Genomic DNA, 26,801 nt, shown 5'->3' with positions numbered 1-26,801 from the left:
AATCTCTCTTGGAAGAGCCACCCATCAACTAATCTAATATACGGCAACCTTCCTCGTGTTTCTTCACTAGTCCGATCCAGAAGAACACAGTTTGCCGGCCACTGTTACAGAGCTGACAATGAGGTTATATCTTCCCTTCTTCTCTGGAATTCTGCCTCAAAGCAGACCAGAGGTAGAAAACTGTCATTCCCTGATGTCATCGCTAGGGACACATGCATCAGTAAGTAGGAACTGGGGATGGCAATGAAGGACCGGAAAGTCTGGTGTGGCATTGTGATTGTGATTGTGAACCATGATCTCGACCGCGGTCGAAAAATGATGATGATATCTGGCCAACACACCAATGCACACACAGTACACACTCTCACTCACTCACTCACTCACTCACACACACACACACACACACACACACACACACACACACACACACACACACACACACACACACACACACACACACACACACACACACACACACACACACACACACACACACACACACACACACACACACACACACACACACACACACACACACACACACACACACACACACACACACACACACACACACACACACACACACACACACACACACAGCATAGCATTCAGTTACCCAGAAGAGAACAGTTGCTCCAGAGAGCCAATAGCGGGCACATTTGCTCTTCATAGGTAGGTATGGCTCCATTTCCTGAAAGAAGAAATAATATATGCATAACCTGGGATTCATCAGTGTTTTTTTTTTAATTGCATTCATATCCATGTATGACACAGGCTGGCATTACTACCTACCTGAGTGATCCTGTTGAGTCTCTTCTCAGTGCATCTGATTTCAAACTCGGGTCGCATCTGGAGTTGCTGCTGTTCTTCCTCAAAATCCACCAAGTCCCACTCGTACGCCAGTCGGGCCTGACGCCTCTTCCAGAACTCCAGAAAGAGGGTTACTGACAAAACGGAACGGGAGAACGGACATAAGAATCTATCTTAACCACATTAACCCCTCCTTCCCTATTTTGTACATGTCATTAAATACATAAATACAAGACTAGGCTAATAGGCTTAAGTTATAGTTCGCTGTATGGTGGTGTCGTGCATGAAAGATAGCAGATCTTCAATCTCACAACATGTGATCTTTTTGCCCTGCCACACCATAATACGAAATTATAATTCCTGTTCAGAATTAGGCCCTATTATAGTAAAGTCTTCTCAACTGAAGCAACCACTGTAGTACGAAGCCAAAACTACTGGAGGCAAGGACAGATCTGGGCTACGACAGTAAGGACAGATCTGGGCTACAACAGTATGGGGACAGATTGATGCTGGCTACTGTGTGAAAAGCCTTTAACTGTCCCAATCTGTCAAACAGTGGGGAATGCATTAACAAGCCAGGTTAAACACACTGAGGGCATCATGACCAGACACCTACCCCAAATCCCCATAAATATGGCAAAGAACACAGTCCCTTCATTATCAAACAGATGGGATTGCTGGAAGAGAAAGAGAGAGAGAGAGAGAGAGAGAGAGAGAGAGAGAGGAGAGAGGGGAGAGAGGAGAGAGGGGAGAGAGGAGAGAGAGAGAGCATGGCACATTATAAGTTCCTTAGCATCCCAGAAAAAAAGTGACATGCTGAGATTTGGACACAGACACAGACATACTGCATACACAGAAGGGTGCATTTCACTTGGATTGATTGACTGTGGTTGACATGTCACAAGTCATTCAAATTGGGAATGATTTGAAGGAACATGGGAATCATACATATCTTTCTGATATTCAATATATAACTCATACGTATCATTTGGAAATAAAGAGCCAAATAAATTGCCATGGTTTACAAATGACAGCATTGAAAGGTTTTCCTGGTCTTACCCAGGATGAGAGACAGGTCGAGTTGAGTTTCCAGAAACTGCACTTCTTATCACAAAGTGGACACATCACAATACTACCGCCAATGGAGGGATCGCAGATCTCTTTACTTAACGACAAATAGAACAGCAGCATGAAAACACATTGGAAAAATGCATATGGAAATATTCTGAAGGACAAAATAATGCTACTACTGCTACTACTTCCAAGTAAAATAGTAGTAGTAGTAGTAGTAGTAGTAGTAGTAGTTGTAGTAGTAGTAGTAGTAGACAGTAGTATTGAATGGAATTGAATATTAATTATATTATGCTTTTAATCAGTATTTTTATATTATAATGGATGGATGGATGGATTTTATGAATCATAAAGGAGCTCACTGATGACCCCTGGTGGTGGTACTGACCTAGACATATTGTCATCATAGCTGAGCAGTCCGTAGACAAAACATACAACGCCAATGACAGCTGCAATGAACAGCATCTCTGTGTAGAACCCCAGCCAGGCAAAGTAGATCCCAATCTTTTCTCCATAATATTTTCTGTAAACAATAGATTATGCGAACATCAGTGCAGATCACAAAATCACCACACAAAAACCCCCACACAATCAAGGTTTTAGACATTTAAAATGTGTAAAGGTGCGTAGGCTGTTTGCCAGAGTAAACTGTAATGCTGCTGCTGTCTGATGCTGCTACTTGTAAATGGTGCATTTATATAGCGCCTTTATCCAAGGCACTTTACATAGATTGTGCATTACATTCACCCATTCACACACACATTCATACACCGATGGCGGCAGAAACCATGCAAGGCACCAACCAGCACATCAGGAGCCACCACCACCGCCACTTGTGTCATAGTCTGTTATGTGTAGTTGTCTTAGGGCATGCGTAGCGTCACACGGTTCACACCAAAGTTTAATTCTACCTGCTTGCTTTTCAATGGGAATGGAATGAAAAAGAAAAAAAGAAACACTCTGTTCCCATTGAAAAGCATTGGCAGAAATGAACTTTGGTGTCACACCCAACTGTGATTCTGCCTATGACGGCGGATTCTGCCGATGCTTTTCAATGGGAACGGAGCGGTTTGTTGCCATTTGAGGATTTAAAAAAAAAAGGAAAAAAAAGCTTCGTTCCCATTGAAAAGCATCAGCAGAATCCGTCCGCCTAGGCAGAATTCAAGCTCGGTGTGAGCACACCCTTAGGGCTTATTGTGTTTTTATACTTTGAGTTATTTTTTATACTTTGAGTTATTTTGCGGAAGTGCTGATGTGCTCTTTCCCTTTATCACCTAATTCATTCATTCATTCATTCATTCAAGTTACATGACAGATATCCAGATATTACTTACTCACCTGATAAGGTTAAGAGGTTGTTCTTTATAGAAACTAAGTAACCTGGCCCAGTTTTGGTACAGATTATAGCGTTCACTCTCACATTCTGAATTTCTAGACCTTTTCCAGTATCGACTCTAAAAAGAGAGAGAGAAAGAGAGAGAGTGCATAAGCTGCTGAGCAGAAGTATAAACATCTATTTAAGATCAACTATTTGACAGTGAAAGAAATTGTTCATAAATCAGTTGTTCCACTGTGAAATAATGTTCAAATCAGAGTAACTATAAAGTATAAACTGGAAGAGAATTATGACTAAACATGACATTTTGAACAGGGAACAAAAGGAATGCAATATCCAGATGAAATGTGTACGTTTTGTTGGCAGTTAAACAACACTGAAATCTGTGCACGTCCAACATTTCTACAGCATTATGATCCTTCACCTACACCTAGTCATGATAATTGGCTTTATAATGTTTTATGATTATTGTTATACACCATTGTGAATATTTACGAGTGATAATAACTATAATATACAGTGTTATAAGCGGGTTATAGTGCATTATAATTTATAAGTATGTTTATAATGCATTATATATATGATAACAGCATCCTAAGGTTAGCAAGGAATATCACCTCTAATACTAAGCATGTGTTGTATGGAGAATATAGGTTGCTACCTTCAGGAAGGAGATATGGTGTACCAGCATACAATAAGGTCAGACTAAAGAGGTCCTTTGTCCACCAGTCGACCTTGAGGCTTAATCAGGAGTCGTAGTAGCCACAGGATAATCTAAGCGGTGGATATTGCTCTTGTCTTCATGTCTTTATGTATGTAAATTGTCTTGTTCTTTGTGTTATGTCAAATGTGTGTACATGTGTTCTGCATACTTGGCTGCTGTGTCGCAAGACAAATTTCAGTGTGAACTGACAATAAAGTACTATATCATATCATATCATCATATAAAGTATTGCCAAAATGGTACATCCGTGGTATTGGGACACATCAATTACACTTTTGTTGCATTGTGCTATACAAACAAACTTGCCTTGCCTTGCCTTTCGTTTTGGAGGAAACCTTGTATCTCCAATGTCAGTTTTTTCATGAAGCCCTATTTATACTTCATCATATTGCGAAAATAGAACATGTACAAGATTGCAATGCATTGTGAATGTAATGCAACACAAACTGAGTTTGTAGATGTGTTTTACACTAAACATTGTTGAAGAATTTCACCAATGAAGGCATGTCCACAAAAGGACAGCAGGTTCAGAATAGTTAAGATGTCTGTGGGCTTTATCAGTAAAAACAAAAAAGAAAAGCTTGTGACTTAATAACTACATTGGATTGATTGGAATGCCGGTTCTATTTCTATTTCTTGAAAAGTAACGGTTTTGGTATACAATGTATTCACCCAACAGCGACGCAGTTCTCTTAGTTGTTGCCTTGGCTTACATCATGCAGTGGGAAGGCTGCGGTGTATGTCCCATTGCTGAGCAAACGCTTGATGCCTTTCTTGTCTTTCTCTTTGCGGTCCTCTTTGTAGTATGGACAACGAGCCAGGATGTAGTAGACCTAACAACAAGGAAGGAATGGGTTAAAATACTGGAGATCATTATGTCTATATTTAGTTTGTAACAATTTCCACATAGTAAAATCTTCAGTGTTAGATCTGCAATTCATCCGTCATTAAGACATGCAAATCCCTTGACTCCTTCAAAACCGCTCTCAAAGGGCACCTACGGACGGCTGCAATTCGAAACTGGCCCCCGTAAAAATCTGAATCCCCCACCGCCCCTCACTGTATATGTCTCTTTTCCCTTTTTACCTCTATGATGAATTCCTGTTCTGTTCTTTGACTATATAGAAGTGTCTATTTGTACGTCTCTAAATGTTTTGATGAATTGAACATGGTGGACCCTCTTGTAAACAAGTGTAATGCTTAATTGGGTCATCCACTCACAGTTAACAGTCTTTGTATTGAGTTTGTGCTTGAAATGTACTGTAATTCTGCAAACTGTTAATAAATATTTCAATCAATCAATCAATCCCTAGATCGCTGGCCTAGCGGTCCAGGCACGGGGCACCTAGACAGCACGTGGTGGGTTCGAGTCCCCTTCCCAAAAGACCTTTGCAGCATGTCTCTCTCTCTCCCTCTTTCCTGTCAATCTTCACTGAAAAACTATCAATAAAGGCAAAACAAGCCAAGGCAGAACAATGATTCATTACATTTATGTCCTTCCCAGGAGTTGAACAAAGATAGGCCTATACCACGCGGGAGATTGTTTTTTTAATACCAGTGAGATCAGTAGAGAATGGAGACACGTCATCTTTACAAAAACCACTAGTGTTGTATTAAAATACTGTATACAGATTAGTTAAATAATTGTCCATTTGGTTAAATTTGTATATTTGTACACTCTTTGTACACTGTTTGTTATTAGTATTACCCATTAATGGGATACTCCATACTAAAAGAGCAACTGTACAATTATTGAACAACTGGAAACGTATTAATATAAATCCATATAGCTGAATCAATATATGCACATAGGCTACATGTATGGTCTCACGTGAATTAGTCAGATCGGATTATTCTACTACACTTATGAATCACTGTTTCAGACACAGGTAAGCCTGTGTCAGAGCACACAAGAAGGGAGAGAGGGTGAGAGAGAGAGAGAGAGACAGAGCACACAAGGAGTGAGAGAGGGTGAGAGAGAGAGATCTCTGTCTCAATGGAGCAGAAAGACTTTAAGGATGTGAGATAGTTGTACGTAATGCCAGCTACTGAATACCAGATAGCGTTAGCTATTCGTAATCGTATCTTCAATCATCTCCATTGTTAACGTATAGTGGTGGTGTGGACTGCCATACACTTAGTTAGAACGACTTTTGAAATGACATACGGTAACAAATTGACAAATAATCAACTTAAACACCTGCGACTCACAATTCTGTTTCTTGTAGAAGGTGGGAAAAATGTATCCTTGTCTTTGATGAGGAAGAAATCAATCTTGCCCTTGTCAAAAGGAGAGGTGAAATAATCGGGTTCTGGACGCATAATGCGCTCTGGCAAGCGGAAGGGGCGAGAAAGCCACTCCAGAGGGGCGTCTTTGGTGTGGGGGATGTCACTGGCTTTGAAAGGAACCCTGATCTTCAAAACATCCGCATAGGTGGCTAACACCTCCCATGGAGCATGGATCTTCAAGAAGTATGTCTTGCCATCATCTGCGTCCTGAGGGGTACACACAGGAGATAAGGTTTAGCTCCTGTGTCTAGTCACATTTTAAATATAGCAAAATGTATTTGAATTACCTATACAGGTACAAATAGGTACAATAGGCTACATCTTTGAATACTATCTTTAATGATTTTGTGGCAATGATTGTATCTTAATTTTATTACAATGATACCGGGAGACATAGCAACTTAATTCTCCTATAATACATTAACTAGCAATGGGCCATCCCTTTAAGATTAGTTTTAACAGGTTTGATGCTTTCAGCATCAAGACCACTCGGGGGCGGCAGAGTTCTTCTGTTGAAGTTCTTACCGATTTGTCCTCTGTCTCCAGTTCCAGTCCTGCCTTCTCAAGGTTGGCCTCAAATTCCCTCCGCCTCTCCTACAGATAGACAACACAACACACAACACACAACACACACACACACACACACACACACACACACACACACACACACACACACACACACACACACACACACACACACACACACACACACACACACACACACACACACACACAATCTGAGCCTTTATTCTTTTTTTCACCATTTCAAAATGTCATCTCATTCTGACTAGAATGGATAACAAAGTTAACTATTGTATTTTTGTGAAAGTAAAATGCCATGTCCTTGATACGCTAAATTCTTCATTGAATTAGAGAAGGTCAGTTGACCTTCATGATAGCTATGATGAAGGTCAACTGAAGGCAGGTTAAGCCAAATAAATGTTATTGTGTGGGAAGCGTACTGGGTGGCTGCTTCTCTCCTTTTCTGTTACTCACCTTAGAACAGAGGTGGGCAACTTTGACGATGGAGAGGGCCACTATATTTCCACTCTCACTCCCTATAGGGCCATATACTGTCGTAGCAAAAATAGCCGATCTACAAGCTCAAAACGCGTCGCAGCGCGGCGCGTTTTGAGCTTGTAGATCGGCTATTTTTGCTATACTCGAATTGAAATCTTACATTTTTGCTATTTTTGAATTGGAATCCTGAAAATTAACATTCTTATGTAATTTCAAATGCCTTTAATTATACTTGTGTTGAGCATTGAGCTAGTAATTTAGACTGAAGTAATTAAAGCGGGTCATGTTTGCATGTTGTGGAATTGTAACAGCTGAAACCAATATTATATCAGTATTCTGACATTAACCTGAGGGCCGCATTAAGTGAAGGTGGGGGCCGCATGTGGCCCCCGGGCCGCCAGTTGCCCACCCCTGCCTTAGAACATCTACACTAAAGGTCCCTGCACACTGCTGCGTTTTTCGGATTTCTAGCAGCGTTTTTCCGTCGGTTTTCCGAAAAACGCGTCCAGTGTGCAACCACCTAAAGGCCTCACTCACACCAAGACACACTTGTGTCATGTGATCCCTTCTGTGTGTTATGGTCGCCTCAATGCATTTCCAATTTCTTAATTGTTAACCTCAGAGTCCTTTTTTATGGTATTGTAAATTTTATGCCGTATAGAGAGTATGCGCATGCTTAAAGTGAATGGCACATCGAGTGGCAAATCGAGTGGCAAAGCAACAGGCAAAGTGAGTTTAACATTGTTTAACGTTGTTTAATGCAATCAGATAGGACTTTTCTGTGTGGATGTATGGGCTGTCAAGGCCAGAAAGTAGTTTTTTGCCACTCAGTAGGCGTTCCTGCATAACTTCCTGGTTTGATGGTGATGTCACGCGCATACCCTCTATTGCCGTATGTGTTGGTTCCATATTGATTAACAGCTAGCGACAGATAAGAGACATACTGGGCGGCAGGAAGAAATCTGCCTCATGTCTGTGGTATTAAAGGGCTGAGGGCACCAAGAGCACAAGAGACATTTTAACACCAGATTTGACATAGCCTGCAACAGGTAATAGGTCTATGTATTTCTATGCTTACTGATAATGTCAGGTTGTCAACAACTTGCCTGATAATGGGCTCTGGTCTTTGCAATGGGCCTAAAGCTTTCTTGGACTAATAGTGTCCATCTGTCTTAAATGCAAGGCAGTTCCTGATAAAAGGCCAAAGTAATACAAAAATGAACATATGCCAACTCTGTTCTTTTCACACACACACACACACACACACACACACACACACACACACACACACACACACACACACACACACACACACACACACACACACACACACACACACACACACACACACACACACACACACACACACCTGTTTCTTTCCATCTCCATCCTTGTCATCTACATAGGATATCACAAAGTCGATCCTACGCAGCCCATCCCTGAAGAACACAGTGTCTTTATTCAGATGTAAAGTATCAGTCTGTAAGGGAGAAAGAAAAAACAATTAGCCACAATTAGAGTCACATGCAATGCATTTTCCAGTAGAATCTCTTGAAATGTGTTTACTTTTACACAGTAGCTACAGTACAGGAAATGAAAGAGTCATGTCATGTTGTCTGCATGGAGACACACTGAGTGGCTGAGCTTAAGCTGGAAAGTGAAAGCAGAGAGTTCTAACTTTTTGACATAGACATAGACGTATATTTTCTGGGCTGTGTACACATAATATGTGACCAAATTCAACTGAGGGACTGCCATTGGATTTTTTTTTAATTTTCGTTTTTTCATGTCATATGAAAGCAGGGAATCATAGCTTCAAATTGACATATTGGTGGTTCAGTTTGACCCACCAGTTTTGGAGATGTGGCTTATAGAGTAATGTCTTGCATAAAACAGCGAGTTGAGAAAACAGGCTTGAAAGGTTCACTTCTGTGGTCTCTACTCTCTAACATTACACCTAGCTACATGTTTAAGCATTTATTTCATATTTACTCGTCAATTTCAGCTCTAGTATGTGAATAGTCTGCCTGTGCTGATCATTTTGGATAATAAATACATAAATTCAGTTTCAGAACTGGTCGCTTCTAAAAGGAATTCTGTGGAATGTCTGTTTTCAAAAGACAAAGCTGTACAGTTTTTAGTGAGTGGTGCAACCACTCCTATACAACTATGTGTGTCCCTGGCTGGGTCTGTCTGTCCGTCCGAGCACGAAATAGCGTTTGTGTGTCACTGTTGCGCAGCCTCACACACACACACACACACACACACACACACACACACACACACACACACACACACACACACACACACACACACACACACACACACACACACACACACACACACACAGTATATATGATGATTACAGTACAGTACAGTGACAGTACAGTACAGCAGGGATTCTCAACGTTTTTGGCTGGGGACCCCCGGAAATGCTTTGGCCGTGTCTCGCACGACCAATTAATTGTGACCGTTGGACTCCATTGAGGACCTGGCCTCAACTGACCACAGTGGAGTAATCAAACCCCACTCTCCACAACCACACAAGGACGGTCTTGGACAATGTCCAACAACTTGCAAAAGGCATGCCTATCATTATACTATACTTGGTCTGAATCTAGGGAGGAGAAACATAGTCTGTACTCTCCCATGCTGAATCTGAAATTAAATGTCTTACCATGGAATGCTTCATTATAGGGCAACATTTATTTTATTCATCTTCTCTTTACAACACTTCCATCTGGCTGTATTCCCCCAGAATAGATCATTGCTATTCCTACACTATGTAATATGTATATTCTGCTATGTTCCTTTTCGGTCACAAGTGCAGTGAGTACCGATATAATTTACAGTTGCAGACTCATTTTAATGGCAGATGAAATGTCTTGTCAGAAAATGTAAGAACAAAATAATTATACTCAGTGTATAGTGTAGACTGTAAGTGTTTGAAAAACCAGCTCCACTTTCAGTATGTTTACTATTGAATTGTGTATATTGTCCATACTGTATGGGGAAAATACCACACAGTATATTATCCTGACCTCAGAAGACACAGATAATCTGTTCAGTTGGAACAGTAGCAGAGCCACACCCTGCTTGTTTATCAGACCCTTACTGTACATCCACCCCTGGGAGAAGTACGGGTGGGGATATGTTATTCCATAAAAACATGTATTATTTAACGACTGGTTAATAGCAATATAAAAACATAATTCCTGCAAAAAATTGATCTTCTTACAAATGCACAGCAAAACATTTAACCCATTTGACCCTATTTTTACACGTTTTACGCCGTGGTTAAATTAACAGTGACTTTACAGAGTGTAAAATCCTCACTTCTCCACTGTGGCTTGCCTTGTGGGCAGCCTGTATGTCAGGCATGGTGGGAAGCTAATGCAATAATCAGAGGAGCTCTTTGAGAGGAACAGAACTTGTGACTCAGCGAGTCAGAGGGTCAGTCACTCTCCATAATGACATCTGATAGACAGAGAAGGGGGGGGCTGCAGACCTGAAGCACAGGCAGATCTACGGCTTGTATTCTATTGTTATATTTATATTTAAATTCACAAACAAAATCACTCGTTCAACATCTATGGACAGGCCCATTTGGGACTAACGGCGATTTTATAGCAACATACATGTTTACAGAGTAAACATAGCATAATAGCATAGCATAATAATACTGTACTTCCGAGCTTGAAGATGATCATCATGTCAAGGTGAATAATCATGGGAAAATAACTGTTTTTGAGCGGTGCATGCCGCTCCAACATTTGAATGTGTGTGTTTGCCTATTCCAGCACCACCAATTGACCTGCAGCTGGGGGTCGCATTCGGGTCAAGTGGTCACGCACGCACGCACGCACGCACGCACGCACGCACGCGCACGCACACGCACACGCACACGCACACGCACACGCACACACACACACACACACACACACACACACACACACACACACACACACACACACAGCTCTGCTCTGCTCTGCTCACTTCAAATTGGGTGTGATTATTTGCACACATAATGGAGTGGAGTTAAATAAGATCATGACACCTACCTCTGTATTCTCAGGCAGCGTCTCTCTGTCAGATAAAGAATTGGGACCATGGCCATTGTTGTCTTCTGGAACACAAACCAACAACACAAAAACAAATCTTATAAATGCACCCAAGGATATGGAGATAAAAAGCAGCAACACATAAATATGCTGTATTTTAATGTACTATGATTGTTCATCTAATAATAGGAAGTCCACATCAAGACAAACATTGCAGTGACTGGAGATCAAACTAGAACAAGTGCTCCTCGGAGCACAGGTCTCCACCAGGTCATGTAGCCTGAAAGAGACCTACGCTTTTTCTGGGCATAGAGGGGGAGAGGTGGAACAAACGTTGATGAAGTCATTGCACAGACATGCAAACTTTAATCTTATCCAATCAGGATGAAATATGAATAAATTTGACAGATCTGCCTTGATCCCATGACTATAGAAATAATGTGTACCGATTTGCGTGATGTTTGGACAAAGTCTGTATGAGTAATATCATAAAATGTGTTTTTCAAAAATCGTCCTCCAGGTGCCTGGGATGCAGGGCTGCGTTTTTTTCTGGCCCTGAGTCTAGGGAGTGTGAGTGCAATGTTTCACGCCAATTGGTCCTGTTATAAGTAAAAACATAAATCGGCCGGTTATAGCGCCACTATGAGGCTGATTTGAAAAATGTAGGGTGGCATTTCTTCCTTGGCCAAGTGGGAATGTGTGTGCGAAGTATAGGGAGTTTAGAATTATGTTTTCATACCAAAACACCTTATTATAGATAGATAGATAGATAGATAGATAGATAGATAGATCCTGCAGATTTATAGTAGGATTAATTATTAAAATTAACCAAAACCAAAATAGCATTCTGATATTGACAGTAAATCTCTGCAATTATTATTATTATTATTATTAATTTTTTTGCAAAATCTTTGTAAATCTCTGCAGTAGCCTACTTACTGTAAGCCATCTTAGTCCGAGACCGAGTCAAGACCGAGTTCGGTCTTTAGTCCTATAGTTCTAGTGGTGGGTAAGGTTTCAGAACCAAACAATGCAATGATAGATTTGGGAAAGAGAGTTATCAAAGTGGGTGGCTTCTGTGAACATGTACTTTACACTGGATCCTGGTGCAGACAGAGTCAACAGAGAGGAGATTATGTATATCCTATCCTTTAACCCTTTCCAGTTAACTGCCTAGGTTTCAAAAACGTGCTACTGAAGTGAATGTAGAGTAGCAGGCTATGCATTTTTTTAGAACATGATTGCTGCCCATTGCATCATCACTTTAACTATAACTATAACTGACTTCAAAATAGAAAGAAAGAAAAAAGAAAGAAAAAGAGATCTCAGTACTCAGGAGAGGAAGTGAAACACTGATTGTGTAATGCAAAAAACTGCAATCTTTGCATTTCACAATATCCACTTCGCTCAAATTTGTGGGGGAGGGGGGCTGGAAAGGTCTCAACACAGACATTTAATTGCCAAATAAGGTACTGTATAAGAGCTGCATAGTCCATGGTGATAAGTGAGATTAAAACAAACAAAAAGATAATTTTGGGGCATCTTCATTCTTCACCTTCAAAAGATACAGAGAGAATGAACACAATACTATCAATCATTCAGACACAGATACAAATAGACACAGACACACAGACAGACCCGTCACCCGCAGTTACTACACACACACACACCTCCCTAAATAATACAAAAACACACAGCATTCCAGCATCCCTCCTCCTCCTCCTCCCTGCCGGCAAGGCCAGCGGGTCCTGGCAGTGGTAATGTGTTCATGTAGCACTAGCAGCGCTCTCTCTGCTCATTGCCCTCCCTTGTTGTCTCTGACTGCTGGGAACCAGCAATGCTTCCTGTGGGGGAGGCTGGAACAACGTGCACAGAGCGCTCAGTGAGGGGGAGGGGTCAAGGACCAGGCCAGTAGCCGCTTCAGAAGATCTTCTCTTTCACGTACAGATGATATGCACTGCATGGATGACACCACCAGTCTCCATCCTATAAACTCTGAGTTCTAACCCTAACTCTCAGAACTACACTCTCTTAACAGTGAGTTGTTTAATCGGCGAGGACCCACTGGAACCCTGCCAAGGACTGCTGGGGTCCCCGGCCCCCACATGAGAACCACTGACACAGTACCTCCAGCCCACCCCCGAGGCCAGCAGAGCTGCCTCTGATTAGACGCGGTGGGCATTGAGGTCTTTGACAGAGTGCAAGGTGAGCCAATGAGAGCCTTTTTGGGACTGGCTGGTGTGTGTTACAAGTAGCTCTTTGATAGGCCTCACTGGAGAGGAATGCTCCACTAATGAGCCTCAATGTCTGGGAGCAGCAGCAGAAGACTCTATCAGAGAGGTCTACAGAGGACATCTTCCACAGTGGGAGTTTCACACTGAGTACATGGAAATCCCTGAGGACTGTGCTATTTTCTATCCCCCTCCTCGTCCCCTCTGTCGCTCAACATTCTTGGTTCCGATCCCAGCTGTGCATATTAGTCAGTTATCACAGCCTGGGCTGAGCAAACAGCCCAGGCTGTGTGTGTGTATACAGTGTGTGACTGTGTGTGTGTGTGTGTGCGTGCGTGCGTGCGTGCGTGCGTGCGTGCGTGCGTGCGTGCGTGCGTGCGTGCGTGAGTGATATTTCCATGCATGGAAAGACTGATAACTGGAGAAAAGGTCCATGATGACAGATAAGGCTTCCACTGCTAAAATGCAATGACTATTAGTCAACAAAGCTGAAAGTAAAGCTTCCCACTTTAATATCCTGAGTGTTATTTAACTGTAAGAGTGTAACAATTGACCCTCATGGGTCCACACACTCACAGTTAAAAGGAATTTACAATGTTATATAACCTACAACCTCTTCCAACCCAACACACACATTATTACACTGGCCTATTTAACTGTGATATTCTCTGTCACGATACATTCATTCATATACGTTGCAATACAAATACACCACCAGTCCTTTGTGCCAGTAGCTATCAAGCTCCACACATCTGAGCCTGACCCCCATCTGTTCTGTTCTGTTCTTGGATTCATGACTCCCATTCACACTGCTGGGATATAGGCTACACTACGGATTGAATGGACATTATACTGTACATACAGTAAGATAGAATATAAATTATGTTAACTAAGTCAGACAAATTATTTATTTTTACATGTGCGCGTGTGCGCGTTGTCTGTCTGTCTGTCTGCCTGCCTGCCTATCCATCCATCCATCCATCCATCCATCCAAATGCTGCTCGTTTACTGTAAGGACTTGACAGCAAGCCCCATGAGCTCTGAAATAAACTTGACGTTGTAAACCATGTCAGCTGCCTCTGAACACTGCTCTCCCTAAAACACCAGTGACACAAATCTCACATTTCTCAATCTGAACTGAGCCAGAGGCAATAGATTATTCACCCCTCTAGTATTAGACTGAAAAAAGGGATGTGAAATGATTCCCCTTTCCTCACGTCACGTGTATAAATGTCAGCTTTAAATACCGTTATACATGCACTTTTACCTGTTTTAACCCCAGCATCCATATTTGCATGGACAAAAATAGTCGATCTACCAGCTCGTGTAGTTTCACTTATTCATGCTTATGACTTAGATGTAGGCCTACAATTTGAATATATTTATATTACAGCTGCTGAGACTGAGGTGAATCATTCACCCGTCAACCTTCACTGAGAGGTTTAAGGGTGGAAAAAGGATGTGAAAGTATAAACACCACACTATGCTGATCTTAGCCATAGCTGACACCTCTAACTCAACATTGTGAATATCACGCACACACTCACTCACTCACACACACACGCACACGCACACGCGCACACACACACACACACACACACACACACACACACACACACACACACACACACACACACACACACACTGAGCATGGCTAATGTACGTTCACTATTAGTGGCTACATTGATGCATGATAGGACGTGAAGACAAATGGTCATTCAGCCATATCATACAGTGAGCATTAACTGCATGGGGTCATTTCAATGAGTGCAAGCATGTAAACAACCATAGAGAGGCAGAAATACCTTACATGCTAGAAGCAGAAGCACAGTTTGTTACTAGGATACGTGTTACTTGGATACGATACTCGCACAGTGCAGACACAACACACCTGAGGATGCATGGATGAGCTGCGCTCTATTTGGAGCCACATTCTGTGGATTTTCCAGGACCGATTTATCGGCCGGGACAATATACTGTGTGAACCATTATTTGGTCATTATCTGTATCTGCAATTATAAAACTTTAAAATAATTTCTATAGTAGCAGATCTACAAGCATACAACTCGTCACATTGTTTTGATTGGACTTGAATGGTCAAATACATTTGTTGGTTCAGTCTATAATTGAAGATGCAAGTTTACTTCATAAAAAACTATTAGCTCTCAAAACGTTATTTGGGTTTATTCGTATTCCTTATTATGTTCTCAAATATAAATGTCTCAAATCTACGTTTTTCAATTTGATTCAAAGATTTTGCAGTTTTCGCACATGATGCAAGACGTGAGGGGATGCGAGGAGTGAAAGAGGACAATGTGAGGGCGGACAGACAGGCGTCACATAAAGCCCTTGATCTGCCCGTACCTGAGTGCAGGTTAATCCTGAAAGCTGTGAGCACTGCAAGACCATCTTAATAGGAGAGAGAGAGAGAGATAGAGAGAGAGAGAGAGAGAGAGAGAGAGAGAGAGAGAGAGAGAGAGAGAGAGAGGAACAGTCTGTTATCCACCCTGTGGGTAAAGAAGAGTGAACCTGTACTGTAACAAAAGAAAGTGAAGCTGGCCCGTGATAATACCACCATGACACAATCTAATGAGAGGACTGCTCCTCTCTACTGGAGTGGATCTACTCAAAACTACAGAGGAAGCTGAAAACAAACCACTTTAAAGCAGATTGCTGTCAAATCCACAATGTTATTTGTAAGTGATCGAGTCAGATTTGTGTATTCAGAATTTCAGATATTGTCGACCTAACTGCATTGGTTGCAGTGGTAACAACGTAACGACACGGTCATGAGTAAAGGTTGTCCCCTCGCCAATTGGCAAAACTGTTTTGCCAATTGAGTCTAACGCAAAAACTAAAGAAGTTTCCATGATAGGTGACGTTTCAGCCAAGGAAGCAGTTACTTTCTTAGACTGCATATTAGACAACAAACAATCTGGACAGAGAAAGGTTAATCAAAGTACAACAAAACAATATTCACAATATACGTGTTGTTAAAATATTGGCAATCATCATCATCATTTTCCAGACTTCCCGGTCCTTCATTGCCACCCCCAGTTCCTGCCTACTGAAGCATGTGTCCCTAGCGATGGCATCAGGGAACGACAGCTTTCTACCTCTGGTCCGCCCTGAGGCAGGACTCCAGAGAAGAAGGGAAGATATAACCTCATTGTCAGCTCTGTAGCAGTGGCCGGCAAACTGCACTCTTCTGGATCAGACCAGTGAAGAAACACGGGGAAGGTTGCCGTATATTAGATTAGTCGATGGGTGGCTCTTCCAAGACAGATTTTGCGCTCTCATTAGAAGGCGGGTGTAAGTGCCATCCAACCGTTTCTCTTGTTTCTTTGAAAGTGTCCATGTCTCGGAGCCATAGAATAGAATCGGCTCAACGGTCGTCCTTACTAAGCTGGGATGACCAGATCTTATGCATGTCATTGCAGGCTGACCAGGCCATACCCTTCCTAGTTTGAAAGTCCTTTTGGCAAGGGGCTCTTGTACGAAGGCAGTTTGATTACACCTGCACGTCCTGGTACACTATACTGTAGATCCTGAAACATGAGCTGCAGACCAGGCTCACAAAATACAGTACATATGTTGATTCTACAGAAATGGCATATATATTCAAAGATATTACTTCCCCAATGTTAGTGAGGTTCACAACCACAGCACAAGAGGAAGCTCCACCAATGTTGTAACCCCTCTTTACACTGCAGCAGTAAATGTGGAATGGGTTGCCTTTCCGGTCTATCAGCTATTTTGTTACCTTTTAGCCTAATTACAACCATGATTTAATCAAGTTACAGCAGGTTCCATATTCCTTCTGCACCGGACTCCCTCCAGTCATAACTGATGTGCGAGTTTGACGTTTGTCATGGTACATAGTCATACTAAGTAATAAGTACATTTTATTAATATAGAGAATCTCACAAAGTACTTTATATCAAGTGAAAAAACAAAACTATTATATTTGAGCAGAAAAATGCTGTACAATTCATATTAAGCAGGACGACAACACAAGCATGTAAAATAAAATCCGGTCATCGCTGCTTGCAGCTTTAATTGTCTCCACCAGGCCGAAGGCATGGGGAGAGAGTATGTTTTGCACTCCGTCCGTGTGTGTGTGTCTGTGTGTCCGTCCATCCGTCCATCTGTGTACAGCTAATCTCCGGCACCGTTAACCCAGACAAATTTTGCACACACACTCCCTGGATGCCAACGATGAACCTCTGCCCCAGAATCTCCAGAACGGCCTGTTATAGTGCCACCAGGAGGCAGACTTTTGAAAAACACATTTCTTGCTATTACTCCTCCAGATTCTGTCCAAAGATCCTGTGAATCGTTACACACTATCTCTATAGTCATGTGTTCAAGACGGATCTGTCTGATATTTCATATTCCATCCTAATTGGCTAACATTGGCTTTCAAGTTTGCAGGATTGGCCCGTTTTGAACAAAAAGCCTCAAATCATGAACGCAGTGTGCAATTTACGTGAAATCTTTCACAGACTTTCCTACTAGGCTGCGGAATATATCCCACCCTTTTCACATTGGCCTGTTGTAGTGCCACCAATAGGTGGATTTTTGCAAAACACATTGTTGGAACAAAATGCCTCAAATCATCCAATTGCCATCCAAGGCGTAAGAATAAATGGCACCCTTTTCACATTGGCCTATTATAGCGCCACCAGGAGGCCACAACCTGACCTGGCCTGGTGGAGACCTGTGCCCTGAGGGGCACTTTATCTAGTTATTATTATTATTATTAATTAATCTGGATCAGCCAAAACTTTGTTTGGCTGCCAGTCTGAGCATACTATAGTCAGAATGTTGAAGCTGCACATGGGGAATGGGGATCAGACAACAGTTCTGTAGATTAGAGTATTAAAAGTAGTGTAGATAGGTTTCGGGGCCTGGAAACAATGTGGGTTTACTGAGGGATGTTTCTTTTGATTACACACTACACTGTGGTACTGTATGACTCTGACTCATGTTTGTTTTCTTACTTTCGTAACTTCCTCTGAAAAATGAAGAAACAATACAAAAGTATTTATACAATGATGTCATGAGGCCAGGCCTATAGATCAACCTCCATTCCACCTTTTCCTTGTCACATTCAAGATGAAAATAACTTTATTGTCAATGCGACAATGAAATTTGTTTTTTGGTAGGGGCTTCTGAATATAACATAAAAACATACACTAAAGTCACACAAAGAATACTCTAAAACACAACAATAAGGCTATATTAAAACAAGAAATGATCACATAGTGATATTTGTCAGGTGAAAGAAGCGCTGTCTCAGTTGTGTTCTTGTCTCTGTTGTGTTCTTGTCTCCGTTGTGTTCCCGCCCCCCCATATTAGTATGATTATTATTTTGTAACGTGTATGTTTGTGTGTCACAACCTCACGCCTCGTAGCCGTTGTTTGCGTTCGTTTCTGACGTTCTGTGCGTGGTTCAATGACTGTGTTTTGTTGTGGCTTTCCTGCTGTGGTGCGGAAATCAGCCCGAGGCAGCAGAGCCATAGAGTAAGACAGAGTTACGTCATTGAGGGGGCAGAAAACAGCCTGGTCACGTGGTTCATGGACTCGCACGAGCCCATAGACTCCAATGCATTCCGTAAACTTCCGGTTGTCCCTTTTCAATAGAAGTCTATGTAGAAAAGCCTGGCCCAATGAAGTGAACAGAGTTGTCGTAACTCTGTCTTACTCTATGGCTCTGGGAGGCAGGCAATCATACTACACTCCCATTGGCTTAGGCAGCGTGTGTGGCAGCCAATCAGGACTAGGCATTCAGTATGACTAGGTGGCGACACTATAGCGTTGACTCCCATTGTAACAATGGAATGCGGAAGTGCTCATTCTATCTCAATGGGATAGCCATAGGAGCAATGTTGGAACTATAGCCCATAGGCACCCGCTTTGTGGCGAGATCAAAGCATGTCGCTACTCTCCTACTCTACACTCTGGTGGTGATTATGACTAGGTTGTCTACATTTCATGAGCTTTCATTAGTCAGGTTTCACCTGACAAAAACATCTGTGCAGAGCTGCATAAAACAAAAATAGCTCAAATAGCTGATCTACAAGCTCACAATGTGTCACATCACAACGCAATGGATATTGCAATGGGAATGACAAGAGCATAGATTAAAACGTCAGCACAGACAGGCAGTTATGGCCTACAGGCAGCTTCCTAAGCGTAGTGCTCAGTGTGATCTCTATTGCCATGCTTTATTGCTTTCCTCAATTCACTGCTGCATTAAGCAGCAGTGAATTGCATGATTGTATTCAAAATATTTTATAATAATCCGATTCAGGATTAACCTAGTAAACTTGCCCGGGGTCAGCTCTGTACTTGGTCTGCTCTTCTTGTCCCTCTACACCAGTGGTTCTCAACCTTTTCAGGCCGTGACCCCGCAAAATAATGTAAAATGTGAACTGGGGAACCCCCAAAATAATCATATTTGAACTGGGGACCCTCCAAAATAATGAACTGGGGACTCTCCCCCACCCTGATAAACACTTGGAATGTATGAGTTGAGCTAGGCATTGAATTTTGTTTGACATTGCGAGGCGTTGTGAGCTTGTAGATCGGCTAGTTTCAAAATACCTCTTTCTTATTATTTATTTTTTATTATTTGACAATTTTGCTAATGTTTCACCAGTTGTTACAGTATAGTTGTTGATTACTTTTGTTGCATTAATGGTCTTTTTCTTTTTTCTTAGGTAATTAAAAAGTCCTTAAATTGTCACTTCACTGTCATCTGGGGAACCCCCAAAATCATGTGGGGAATCATGTCCCGACCGGGCCGACCCACGGGTTGAGAACCACTGCTCTACACCATAATCTCTTAATAATTGCTGCGAAATTGCAGCAGATCGTCTATTTTTGTTCAATGTATGTACCCCCAGAATAGGGATGCTAGTGTTCCAGTGGTTAACTGCAATGACAGTGAATGTCAATAGGGTCATTCACAACAAGCATGATAGCTAACTATAACTATAACTATAACTATAACTGCGATAATTTGTGTGCATCCACACTGATGAACATTTAATTCTGCAAACAGTATAGCAACAAACACACGCTGCGCAGTCCACCCCAGCTGTGTGCTCCTGTGTCCACGGAGGGAGAGTGCAAGGTCTATCGGCTAGAGTCTGCTATTCATAATCCTCTCTTCATCTCCCTTAATAATAAAGCTTTTCACTTTTGTATACACACTGGCAATGTTTCTATCACTCACCAAACTGCTCTAAAAGTGATTTTTGGCTATAGCTATATCCCATTATTTACTCCTGTAGGTCTGAACTCTATCCACTTCAGTTAGAACACTTTTTAAAACAACATACTGTATACCTGTATAGTTATCGTGCTCTGAATATCCTGAAGTGAGACCAAGTCACGGTTTTACAAGTCACAGGCCATGTAGGCCTATAAGCAAGTCTTAAGTCATGAATATGTTTGAGAACCACTGGCTTAAGCTATAATAGCTATAGTCCGAGACAATGCAAAAAACAGCAACATTGAATGAAAAATGCTACATATAGGCTACAGGGTTTCTAGTCATTTTCTGTGGCAGCGGTGGCCGAACGTGGCCGAACGTGGCCGAACGGATAGCGGCGCGGTCTTGATACCGGAAGGTTCCTAGTTCGAATCAGCCGTCCGACACGTTAAAAAATTACCACCGCTGAAGTGCCCTTGAACAAGGCATTGAACCACTACGATGAAATGTGTTCTATGAGCAGGGCCTGGCTGGAAACAAGTTATTGAGCTTAGCCCAGATACCCTGGGTAAATATAGATTTAATTTCATTTCATTTCATTTCATTTCATTTCATTTCATGGCTAATTTGTGACCCCAGGAAAACTGTCTTTTCTTATCACCAGGAAATGCCGCACTAGCTATTTTTGACAATGACCGGAAAGTTTAAACCAACACCACAACACTCATATAAGAAGTTCAGCAAAGATAGGATAGCTAGAGCTTTATCTTCTTAAAAACACCCTTCCAGTGTTCATAATGTCATTTTTAGTAGAGCATATAGTATTTCCCCCCAAAAATGGTGACAACTACATGTATAACATAGGTACATCTTCGGATCTTCCACGAACTGTGAAAACAGTTTTCTTCATTTCAATATGTGTCCATACAACCAAGTACAAACAAATATATGCTAACACAAATGCTAACTCCAAAATGCAGTAGGGCTCTGCTACTATGTAGCATTTTGATGGAAAGCTAGGGTACATCATCATACTATATGTATTTCAGAGTCTATAGTGAAAATAATCTGGCATTATTAAACAAGGCACTACAAGGTGAAGTCTGACAGGACTGAGTCACATTCTGCATGCTTTCTCTGCCTCGTTTTGTATCATGCTATCAAAGTGAAGTGCAATTACCGGGTCAGTTTCCATAGCAACCCTTTGGTTCTCCCTCATCTGACTGACAGTGGAGGATGACTTCACCCTTTTAGACCTCTAATCCTAGAATGAAATCACCTTAAATGGCAGCGCAGTCTTTTTATAGCATCTAATAATGCATGCCAAATATAGTAATGAATTATGAGGCTTGGAATTAATACTAGTCTCAGACCAGTTAGTAATTATATAGTACTACTGTATTATAGAGTTAGTACTACATGGACATAAAGAACTAGATAGTATTGATTTGGACAGCAAGTTTTGATTTGATAGTCTTTGGAATTAAACTTAATTTAGTTTTAGTCATATTTTAGTCATCTGAAACTGAGTTAGTCTCATTTTAAACTGTATTTTGGCGGGCCTTGATGGCGTCGCAATGGCTTATTTTACACTTGCATGGTTGCATACTGAAAATAGATGATCTACAAGCTCACAATGGGTCCAGTGCAATGCGGTCATAAAATTACATGTCTTTTAGTTCTACTGGATCTCTTCTCCACTAGTCCCTCCCTCCCTTTGTCTAGTTTTTATTTGTTTTAGTCATATAGCTTAGTTTTTATTTTGCTTTTATTTTGTTTTCCTCAGTGCAAAAAGGTAGTCGACAAACATTTTTCGTCATAGTTTTAGTCTACACTTCAACACTAGTAAGTCTAGTCATTAGTCTAGTTCAACACTAGAACTAGACAGTGTCAGATCCGATACAAATTATTTAGTAAAACCAAACAAATGAAACATGGACATGCCATGGACAATACCAATTAAAGGCCACTGCTGACAGTATATGATTCAATGAGGCACCACAGGATATGACATATTCATAATTCATTCATTCATTGGTCAATGAATGGGCCTCTGTCTCTCGCCACTGTTAACAAGGTAATTTAGTCCAAACAATAAAACTGATGTCAAGTGATGTGCTTCCTAGGACGGCTTCCTATTCTTTTGTTCTGGCTCCTACTGATGTGCCTGAAGGTCTGTGCTGATAAAACCCTTAACAAAGCCGTTGATGTGAGAGCAGTTTATTAACCCTAAAGCTCACCATAGATAAATAGACATTTATTAACATCACTTAGCATGAAATAACTAGCTAAGAGTGAGATCTACTGTACAAAGGGTACAAGACCTTAGATTATGTTATGTCAACTCACTTCACATCATTACAATGTTGTTGATACAATCTTTATTTTCAATTTCCTTTGAGGAAAGAGGGTGCCATAATCAGGTTGTGGATATGGAAAGTGTGCTTTCACACCTTCTATTTCGCTTATTCAGTTCAGTGCATCACACATATTAACTGTTATCTTTCCAGGCTAAAGAAAACAATATTGTTTGCATAAAATATGCTTACTGTAACTTTTTCTCTGCCAACAATTTGTTCAGCTGTTGTGCATGGGAGACATAACTAATCTTGGTGTAACACAATGTTGGTATGTACTGACGTCAAGCAATGACGTTGAAATAATAAAGGGGTAGGGTTATATACGTTTTTTTACTTCTCCCTACTTCTTTCCGAACATATAAAGAAAAAATAATAATTATAATACTTGCGGCCAGTGAGGCTTGTTTTTTGTTTTGGGAATATTATTTTATTTGTTCTATATTGCACTTATTTTAATTCTTGACTCTTGACTTTTTTTGTCTAATTTTATCATGTTCGGAATAAAGTTTTTCATTCATTCATTCATTCATTCAATGTATATTTCAAAACCCTTCTGAGTTAATTTTAATCTACTCAGGCTTTTGTGTGCACCTGACCCCAGACAGTTTTTAAGTTTCTGGATTCAGTATTTAGATATTTGATATTTTTATCAGACCCTTTTCCTATATAAACTCATGAGCGCATTGAACTACTAACCAATCACACACAATGTTGGGCTAGGGAGTTGTTTGACTAGTTAGAAAATCTTGTGGAGTGCAAATTAGGCCTACCAAACTTCTTATGACGTAATTTTCTTCTTACTGACCTATAGCACATTCTAAGCTGATGCGTTATGTTGCACCTTGTTTAATGCACAAGGCAGCTGTGTTGCCCCTAAATGATAATGAAGTGCAGTAACAAAGGCTTTCACCTAGAGCTCCATGGAGACAACAGAGATATAGTGTTGACATCAGGTCAATGTAGAAACCCCATATGTGGGTATGGACGAGTGGCATCGTCGTTGTGACGTGCATCCAGTTGACTGGCGTCGTCATCGTGACGGGCATTCAGTCAAACCCTATATAAAGAGTGGTTATGGGAGATTTGGTGGGCAGGCAGCATTTGCTACGCTCATCGCGAGCGTAGCCTTCCGTACGAGACAGGATATCAGGCCTTACAACCCAGATATTTATCGACGATACCTGGCCTAACAACCCAGATATCGTTGTGTCAGAGATTCCGACATCCTGGTTAAGTTCTAAATCAGATAGAGGTATTTTATATTACCCGTTAGACTTTATGCCTACTGCCTTGTTTGCGCCTGGAGGTCTCTCTTAAGGGCTATCCGTAAAATTCCTATCGTGCCCAGTCTGTCCTGTCCACACACATAAGGGAAAGGGTAACCCGCCTGGTTAGAATAGACTTCTAATATTCTAATATAGACTTCTAATATTCGTTTGGCAAAAGACTGTTAAAAGGACGGAGACGCTCCGTCTGAAGCCAAGACGACGGTGAAAGGTTGACTCGGTCGCATGAAGAGTTGAAGACACCATTATTATTTCATGTCAACATTCAAGTGCAATTATCAGAAGATGTAACCCAGGTAAAGTAACCTGTCACTCTGCAAGTTTAACTAAAGTTTGTTTCTAATTGTCCAAAGTCATTTCTGATAGCCTGCAGGCTGCAGCCCTGCACTCCTACAGACATAACTTTTTTTAATCATCTTGTCCTTGTTGATATAACGCCATTTAGGTCAATGATATAACATTATGTTGCTGGGGACTGCCAGTCTGTCTTCCGTGTTTTGGTTGGTATACAATGATGCGTGACGCACCGCACCGATCACCATGATGTTACCCCACTGCATCATCAGGACGCATTGCATACAGTACCATTTTCAGGTGTATGATCCGGTCCGGAGCGGATGGTAACTTATGTTGTAGTCACTGGTTTGTACTTTGTAGTCATCAGGCAGGAAACCACAAACCGGAATCAGAAGTACCCATAATTCTCCATAATTATAAGGGCATCATAATTTTAGGGACAGATGCGGCATATGAATACGACTTGTTTCTTCAAGTACTTATTGGAATAGTTTGTTTGGTATATCCATCTTTTATTCCAACTCGTAGCAGCTGCCAAGACTACAGGGGGGGACCAAAACAAAGCAACACCGAAAAAGTAGGAAACCACAAACCGGAACCAGAACATTGTAGCCTATAATACATTTCAAGTGGACAGCAATGTTAAGCCCTATACTTGGTCATGACAAATAGCAAAAATAGCCAATCTACAACACAACATGTGAGCTATTTTGGGTATTTCAGGAACAAATTTCATTAAATGGCACATTGGATTAGAAATTCAATTATGTAGTTGCAGTTCAGACTGTTTTCAGGTAAAGGGTTTTTAATTACATCACAAATACAATCATGTGCACATGGGCCTGCCCTGCACTGCCTCCAACTATAACCCTTATGACAATGATCTGCATCAGTGAGATTGGTAATACATTTTATTGGTAGTTAAACTAACTAGCCTACTTCCTCCGCTTGTAATTGTACTTTTTTATAGGGCCTGGGTATCACACAATGGCGCTTTAAACTAAATGTGCATGTCTGTATACTGCAACTCTACCACAAAAGAGCTATACAGGCTGGTTTATTAACCATTAATGTGACCTACATTAGGCTAGTTATTGGGACCTCAGACCTCACACACAGCCCCAAGCTTCAAGGGAATTCACATGATGCTCAAACCTCAAATGAAAGGATTTGAGATAAGATTAGCTCTTGGTGCTAATTCTTAGATTTCATACACAAGCTATAATGAAATCAAATGAGCAAAACAGGCTATACCAGAATACTCCATAGGCTTTGTTTACATGTGTTGAATAATGAATATCAAACAGCATGGCATGGGATTATCCAGGATGTTGCATTTTGTCCTCTTTCTGGTAAACAGGCATATTTTCAATGAATCCAAACTTTTCAAAGCTTTAGGCCCAAACTTTTTTCCAGTCAAATTTGTGGTCTTTCGTGACGTCATCACGCACTAAGTCGACAAGTTGTCTAATACAATAGACTATACAACTTGTTTAGGCTATAGGCTAATAGGCCTACATCACATTCACTTCTAAATTCACGAGGGCATAATTGAAATCCTTTAGTTTGTGGTGACTGAGTTACTCTTTGAGAAATTAAATACGATCAGCAGTGAGCACTGTATTTTGACACTCGGCCCCTGGTTGGCAAACGCCGCCGCGTCTACTGTGTTCTGAATTCAGAAGCATGCATCAAAATAATAAAGTAACATAATAGCCAAGACTAACGTTTCTGATGTATGAATATTTTGCCTACCTCCAGTCTGGGAATCATCTGCGCTCTTCATTTCGATTAAAGTTTCATCCTTCGATTTGACCGTTATTCGTTTCATATTTGCCGACTAGCCTACTGTGTGCAGCGATCGAGCAGCTTCACCTTTTGGGAACGGGAGCCAGGATGCAGATCGATTGTACGACGCCGGGACGCCTGCCCTGCACACACTCCACTGACAGCTTACACTGACAACTGATATGATGATTACGTAGGCTACCTACTCAAATCGATGATTATGATATTCACTACATAGATGCATCCTTTTTTACACGTGTAAAAATTCGAGTCCCAACGGTGCTCTGCTGCGCTAGACGTTACTCG

The 26,801-nt window shown here is 41.3% G+C and overlaps 1 protein-coding gene across 4 annotated transcripts in view; it reads right to left on the bottom strand.

Moving 5' to 3' along the window:
- Window positions 1–26,801, bottom strand: part of ano5b (anoctamin 5b) — a 41,083-nt gene that overhangs the window by 8,172 nt on the left and 6,110 nt on the right. For 2 of the 4 annotated variants that reach the window (XM_079497608.1, XM_079497606.1), the window contains exons 3-14: window positions 15,907–15,951; window positions 11,312–11,376; window positions 8,620–8,730; window positions 6,756–6,824; window positions 6,153–6,437; window positions 4,655–4,774; window positions 3,220–3,335; window positions 2,270–2,404; window positions 1,870–1,975; window positions 1,427–1,487; window positions 793–944; window positions 617–691 (exon numbers count right to left, since the gene is read on the bottom strand). In XM_079497608.1, coding sequence (XP_079353734.1) covers window positions 617–691; window positions 793–944; window positions 1,427–1,487; window positions 1,870–1,975; window positions 2,270–2,404; window positions 3,220–3,335; window positions 4,655–4,774; window positions 6,153–6,437; window positions 6,756–6,824; window positions 8,620–8,730; window positions 11,312–11,376; window positions 15,907–15,951 — 1,340 coding nt within the window. Of the gene's footprint in view, window positions 1–616; window positions 692–792; window positions 945–1,426; window positions 1,488–1,869; window positions 1,976–2,269; window positions 2,405–3,219; window positions 3,336–4,654; window positions 4,775–6,152; window positions 6,438–6,755; window positions 6,825–8,619; window positions 8,731–11,311; window positions 11,377–15,906; window positions 15,952–26,462; window positions 26,576–26,801 lie in introns of those variants that run through there. The other 2 variants (XM_079497609.1, XM_079497607.1) reach the window with 2 other exon arrangements.

Source organism: Electrona antarctica (genome assembly GCF_951216825.1).
Source record: "Electrona antarctica genome assembly, chromosome: 3".
NCBI classification, from domain to species: domain Eukaryota; kingdom Metazoa; phylum Chordata; class Actinopteri; order Myctophiformes; family Myctophidae; genus Electrona; species Electrona antarctica.
The sequence above is the reverse complement of the archived record's forward strand: the minus strand, read 5'-3'. Positions and strand labels throughout refer to the sequence as shown.